This window comes from Ostrinia nubilalis, chromosome 1, assembly GCF_963855985.1.
Source record: "Ostrinia nubilalis chromosome 1, ilOstNubi1.1, whole genome shotgun sequence".
Taxonomy (NCBI): Eukaryota; Metazoa; Arthropoda; class Insecta; order Lepidoptera; family Crambidae; genus Ostrinia; species Ostrinia nubilalis.
This window is the reverse complement of record NC_087088.1, coordinates 4,365,388-4,372,597: the sequence shown is the minus strand read 5'-3', so window position 1 is coordinate 4,372,597 and position 7,210 is coordinate 4,365,388. Positions and strand designations below refer to the sequence as shown.

At 40.3% G+C, this 7,210-nt stretch overlaps 1 protein-coding gene across 1 annotated transcript; it reads right to left on the bottom strand.

Annotated features, from left to right (window-relative positions):
• Nucleotides 1-6,072: 6,072 nt before the first annotated feature.
• Nucleotides 6,073-6,762, bottom strand: LOC135077044 (uncharacterized). The gene has a single exon (XM_063971641.1). It carries the CDS (start codon nucleotides 6,760-6,762, stop codon nucleotides 6,073-6,075), a length of 690 nt encoding a protein of 229 aa, XP_063827711.1.
• Nucleotides 6,763-7,210: the final 448 nt, after the last annotated feature.

The window sequence follows — 7,210 nt, the reverse complement described above, 5'->3', positions numbered from 1 at the left end:
CGAAAAGTGAGCACGGCTTGCGAAAAAATAAGGTGGATAAGACAAGCTGTTTAAAAACTTTGTTTCAAAAGATGATTAATAAGTAAACTTTTTTTTACAATTGTTTCGTTTATTTCAATTAAAAAACGGAAATTTCTGGACAAAAACTGAACAAAATATTATTCCCTCAAAGACTTTTACAAACTGGTCCTGCGCTGCATGGACCCAGATCCATGCGCATTGCGCAATCCACCACTTTCACCAGATCGTCGGTCCACCGAGAGGGGAGCCTGCCTCCATTGCTGCTTCTTCAGTACAATTTTTATGGCAAAATGTAACATAAATTATTAAAAAATAATTTAAACCTATTAATTTTTTTGCCAATACAGGTGGATGAAAATTCAACGACGACTACTCTGTATCCAGCGAAACACTGCTAAAACGCATCGTAACCTTTCTGTAATACGCACTATTTTACAACAACCAAAAAAGTCACAACCGTCACATCCACCTAATTCTTTCGCTAGTTTCTATGTAATGCGGCTAGAATGACAGTTTGATTCACTTAGCTCGCTTTACACAGTATAAACGCGGCATCGCGGAGGGTTGTACTCGGGGTGAATTTTTACACCCTCACACCCGTCAAGGTGCGCTTTTGAATTGTGGCTTTTCAAATGAATTGGTTGAATTTTTATGGTCTGTGGTTTCAGCTTGTAGTTTTATATGGTTTGGTTTTTATGAAAAAACAATGAGAATATCTCGTCATTCGTGCATTCAAATTAAAATCTATGAACTGTAAAAGATGGTGTCATTACGTAAAGAACTTTGTAAAGAAAATCTCTCATGTTTCTACAATGATTTTTTGGATTTATATCCATAGTTGCATTTCTAACACATTGACCTTATTATTATCTTGACCTTAATATCTGTTATTTATATCGGATATTTAAAGGGCCTGTTTCATCACAAGATGGGAGGCATTTTCCCTCATTTAATCATCACAAGCCTCTAATAGAAATGAATCTTCGGTAATCAAACCTTTATTTATAGACTTTTGAATGTTATAACAACTACCCACATAAAACTTTATCAGGCGCACAGTCCTAAACCTGGCATAATTTTATCTACATGTTTGTATTTAGCGTCACATTCAAACCCTAGTCGTATCGCTTGAATTTGATAAAGCTACATAACACATAGATGCATTTTGGCTGTATCTGTCAAGATGTGATACGATTCATAATGGCGTCGAAACAGTTGAATGTCCGTGGAACAAACTAATAGAAGCAGTGGGTGTCCTCTCAAAGGATGTCTCCGAGCCCTTGTGCAAAATATCTTATTTGTGTCTCGCAGGGCTGGCTGGGGAGCTAAAGTTAAAAGTTAACTCTGGAAATGGCTTACTGATAGTAAGTAGTTAATGTGTTTAACGACATTAAAAACAAGATTATTAGCGTTTTTTCTATTTTTTTCACTACAACGGGGAAGCTCTTGGCTTTTGTCTCATCGAATGGAGAGTGATAATCCACAGAGAGAAACTGTCTACCTCATTAGTAACTGCTGAAATACAACAATGCTATTAACATTGTTGTTATCTCGACAGGCTTAAGTAAGATGGTGGAATGTAGTTCCTAGCACTTCCGCTCAGCTATGCGGACGTGGAACACTACTTGGACCTACCTCTAATCAAATCAAGTAGAAAAATGTATCTCCATTATGAATCGAACTCAAGACCTCTAATGTTTGCGACAGATGATGTAACCAGTAGATCACGAAGCGGTAACTAGTTAGCAAGAGATGCCTAAGTATTAAGCAAATATTAGACACATAACTGATAGCCGTTGGGGCCGAAAATTTCGCCTGAAATGACCTGGTGAAGGTTGCCATAGAAGCACCGGACCGGTAGTTGTGGAAATCCTTACGGGAGGTTTTAGTCCAGTATTGGACGGTATTATGTTGAAACGATACCTGCTTTATTACTATCTTTAGACATTTCTCCAAATTTTATATCCACGACTGCAATATTGGCACCCAGCGGAACGCGTGGGCGGCCCACCGCACGCGGTTTTGCAATTTCGGCCGAACAGTCCGCGCTGTCCGCAGGCGACGACAGGCGCCTATTATGGACACCGGCAGTTTAAATAAATTTAAATAGTAATGTAGTTAATAATAAATGGGTCTCTTTGAAAACTATTACACAGCGCATGTAGGTATATATCGTTTCGTCCACGAAGACGAGCCCCACCAATTTTTGGTCGAGGGCAGCGCGGGGTGCGGGGAGTTTGGTTCGAGCAATCCGAGCGTCATTATTGTAGTGTGCGTGTGCATTCATTGATAATTTAGCGTGTACCGATAACACTCAGACATTCGCGGGAGAATGGTGGGGCCATAGGTGGGGCGCGTCTTCGTGGATGAAACGATCTATGCCGATGTATTAGAACAGTCGCTTAACTCAAAAGAGTTCAACATTATTATTTCAGCCAAATGACGCCCACTGCTGAACATAGGCCTCAATGATTTTGATAATGACCGGTTGGTAGCGGCCTGCATCCACCATGTCCTACGCTGCGCTTTCCGCTACGGTTTTCATGTAGTCGCTATCAATTGATAGCCACTGGCTATCACCTTTAATACGTAACACCCCCCTCAGTCAGTGTCCAGTGTGGACGGCTGAAATCCGTGGACCGTGAAATCCTTTGGCTCAAATCGGTTAAGCGCTTAGCGCCGCCTCATCACCCGACGGATTTTATTTGTACCGTTTGTTTGCAAGAACGAAATTAAAATGTGAATTACCATGCCAGTTTTGTGGGATAAACGTTATGGGAATTTGGACCTAATTGGCATCATAATAATTATTGCTTTTGTCCATAATCGTCTGGTGTTGTAGCGTTGGAAATTATCGGCAAAGAATTAAAGTACAAAATAAAAGTTTTGTTTTTCAATCTAATCTCCTTAAATTAAAAAAATACTCTTGTTGAGAAATCACGTCGAATCAAAATTTTCTGAGAAAAATTGTGATACACGTTCAATGAGTGCGTTAAGAATAATAGATTTGTAAAAATTGGTTCATTAATTCATGTGGTTGTTGTTTACGTCACTCCCACGGGTTCACCGCAGCTATATTTTGCATGTTGAGAGAGACACCTGCAAGCCGCACGCGTGTGCCCGACACTACGGACGATGTGTGGTCTCCCACAATATGGCCGCTTGGAATCCAAATTACTATGCTACTTACTATGCTACTTAAGTGGGTTATATCAAAGAGGTTTATAGTGATAGTAAAGTTAGTTGACATTATAAACGACCGCGTAAAAAAATCTTCATTCAGTCAGGATTACTGTTTTTGTTGACCAAAAAAAAAATAGCCACGATAGCCCAACGGTGAAGTAGTCGGACTGGCCGACTCGAGATCCGAGGAACACGGGTTGAATCCCAACTCCGCTTGACTATTGTGGTGAGCCCACTCGTAACACAAGCTTATTTATCTTATCACGAGGGGCTAACGAGATTATTAGTAATTTGTGCAATACAAATTGCTAATAATCTTTAAAAAAAAATAAGCATCTATTGCGTATTTCAAATTAATTTGCGTACATGGGTCTGCGGCCTCGACACACCGTTGACCTGTTAGGCGCAGAGCGTCTGCGGTTAACCTATTAGGTAATGATTAATAGGTTAATAGAGTTTAATAGATAAGCATTTACGCAAAAAGACTAGCCGTGGGTCGATCCAATCACAAAAGATTCGATTGTAAATGGTGAAAATTGAGACGAACATGAAGTTCACTCCAGCACTTTCATCTAAAACGATACGATAAAAAATATCGTACGATTTGCTGTATCGATTCTAGACATCAAATAAATTGGCCGGTCTACAACCGATGTAATTCCACAATAAACCGTGACGGTCATTTTTGCTTGGATGACGACGTGTGAACTCAAATGAAAAGAAGAATCTTGCTAAAGGATTTATGTAGGGGAAACTGAGGAGAGTTGTGACATATGAAACTTGTGACATTGTCGATTTTTGGCAACCTATTAATTATTAGCGAGCTCGCAACGGGATGTATTTGTTAGCTTGCAACGGGATGTGTTTGATATTAAAAAGATAAAATTACTTAACTCCCTATAGTTATCAAAATGTACGATATTTCGTAAGGATATTACGCCCATCTCACGTAACCCCAAATTAATCACTATCCACTTTAAATTGGTAACTACACGTGAGCACTAATAGTCCCTAAGTATCTGAACTCAAACTTGGGCGCCAAGTTCTTCTGCGAGAAATTACCGAGTTAGGAACAGGGTGACAAGATTGACATGAATTTTTGAGACATTTTACATACTCGTAACTCTCCCAATTAAGTTTGTCTACAGAAATTATATTAACGACTAGCTGACCCGGCGAACATCGCAATTTTCCTTATTTGCTCACCGTTTAGACCTACCCTGGACTACGACAAACATTTTAAAACCAAAATCAGCTCAATCGGCCCAGCCGTTCTTGAGTTTTAATCAGACTAACGAACAACAATTCATTTTTATTTATAGAGATAATAATATTCATTCAATTGAAGCAAAAAAAAAATAGCAATATTTTAATTCATATCTCGTATTCATCCTCAATTCCACGTCAAATAAAAGTAATTTGTTAAACGTCGTGTCTTCAAATTCACCTATCACGATTATTTTATATTATTATACAACTATGTACGCTATTTGATTCACAGTAATATTCTAGGATTTAGTTTCAAGCCATGCTTCCCTTTTCTTTACCTACTTACCGTTATGATCTTTCTGGTTTACTGCGAACAGGACGTAACGTACGTAAGTCGTAAGTGCGCAAAGATCACGCTTAGGAGTATTTTCATTTGTTCTAGAGTTAGAGACTATGAGATAGAAGTTCTTATTCCGATAAATTTATCCTAAAAATGTCGCTCTTATGGTCACCCTTGTTAGGAACGAGACGCCCATCAAGTGTAGCGTCACAACTTTACACAGTTTGTATGGGATTTAAATACGGCTAGAGATGAGTTTGCGAGCTGAATGAGGAAGTATTAAGGGTACTTGTACTCGTATATTTAAGTTCAAAAACAGTTTTAAATATTTAAGTAGGTATTTTAAAAAAAAATCATCAATATCAAGTCCCAATTTACAAGTACCTACTAATTTTATGTAGAGTTTTAAAGACGATATAGACGTCAAATATTATTTTAGATGTTATTTTTTCAATGCAAATTATACATCCTCCAATTTAAGTGTAAATCTAATTATCAAAGTAAATTACCTAAATAATTATAATTAAAATTAATGTTAAACATAGGTGAAGGACTGAAACCCACTCCTTCCAGAGACTAAAATTTTCCAAAGGCACTAAGCACACTGGTATTTTAAACGACATCATTCAACTTAATACAATAGCAATAAAGGTGGCCAATAAAATAATACAGCTAAAAAATTTACAATGGGTCTCAGAAATTGCCCGTAACGTTGAAGGTTAACATCATCGTACAAGAAAACACCGAAGCAATACCAACCTTGCCCCGGGTTAAGAACAAAAGCCGGGACAAAACGTCCCATCATAATTTCCGGGGAAATATTTCCCGATTGCGAGTTATTTGAATAGCGTTAACCCTCTGATGGAGTGATGATTGATTTCTGTTTGCGCTGGGGCGGGTTGCAATTTAATATCTTATTGTTAAATAGGGAGGGGTGTTTATCGATATTTTATAGGGATGTTAACTTACTGTCAACGTGAGTGTGAGGTCATGAAAATTAAGTAGTGGATATTCTGACCAAGATTGTGTAAGCAACAGCCATAGTTTTGAAATTGCAAATGCTATTATGTAATTTACTTTCAATTCAAAGCATTTGTTGGAGCTTAGGTTATAGTTTGTAGTATCTTGATAATAGGGGCCTTTTCAATAATAAGCCATTCTTCGGTGAACATTGGGGTTTACTTCGGTTTAAACAATATTATAGGTACATTACAGAAAATAAAGCCTTTCTCGTTGGCGGTAAAAAAAAATGGAAGCGACGCTTCGGTTGGCGGCAGTCGCCTAGACCAAAAAATTCTCTCGGCTCCATAGACCTCTTTCTATGGAGCATGCTTGATTATGATAGGGGGCGCTAGCGTCGCCGGTGGTGGCGCTGATGTAGCAGCGCGAACATACTGGGGCCCGTTGAAAGCAGGTGACTGGGTTTCAACTTCATTCGAAGGCGGCAGTGCGACGAGCTTGTTGAGAGCACGGCGGACAATTCCTTTGGCCGTGTTAACATCCACAACTCTGGTGATATTGTCGGGTCCGGGGTAGAGTTTGACAATCCGTCCTAGGCGCCATTTCATAGGTGGGGCGTGGTCTTCTTTGAGTAGGACCAGGTCGCCTTCCTTGGCTTGATGCTGCATTGTCCTCCACTTCGTTCGGACCTGGAGCTCTGATAGGTACTCCGTCCTCCATCTGTCCCAAAATTGCTGCCGGAGTCTCTCTATGATGTGGTAGCGATTGGTAGACTTCAGTTCTTCAGGCGGATGAGATGGCACCGACATGAGTGGACGACCGATGAGGAAGTGGCCAGGAGTGATAGGAGTCAGGTCAAGAGGATCGGAAGATAGAGGTGACAGGGGGCGGGAATTGAGGATTGACTCTATTTGCGCGAAGAGCGTAGTAAGTTCTTCAAATGTTAGTGAACTATTGCCCGCGACCCGTTTTAAATGAAATTTTGACGATTTAACGCCGGCCTCCCATAAACCGCCGAAATTGGGGGAGTATGCCGGTATAAACTTCATGGTTATGCCTTCGCTACTAGTGAAATTGCATACGGGCTGACGACTTGACCGCAACATTCTACCTAGTTCATTGTTTGCCCCAACGAAGTTAGTGCCGTTGTCGCAATGGATCGTATGGGGTTTGCCGCGGCGAGATACAAAACGTCGAAGACATAAAATAAAAGCTTCAGTACTTAGGTCACTGACCACCTCAAGGTGGACAGCCTTGGTTGTAAGACATACAAATATACATAGATAACATTTGGTGATGCGATTGCCACGTCCTTTACGACTGGATATTTGAAATGGCCCGGCAAAATCGGCGCCACAATAATAAAATGGGAATGACACATTAGTGCGGTTGACCGGCAAGTGGCCCATAAGGGGCTGCATAGTCTTGCCGCGCCAACGGATGCAAGTGACGCAGGCCTTCGTGACGCTGCGAGCAAGCGCCCTGCCACCCAGGGGC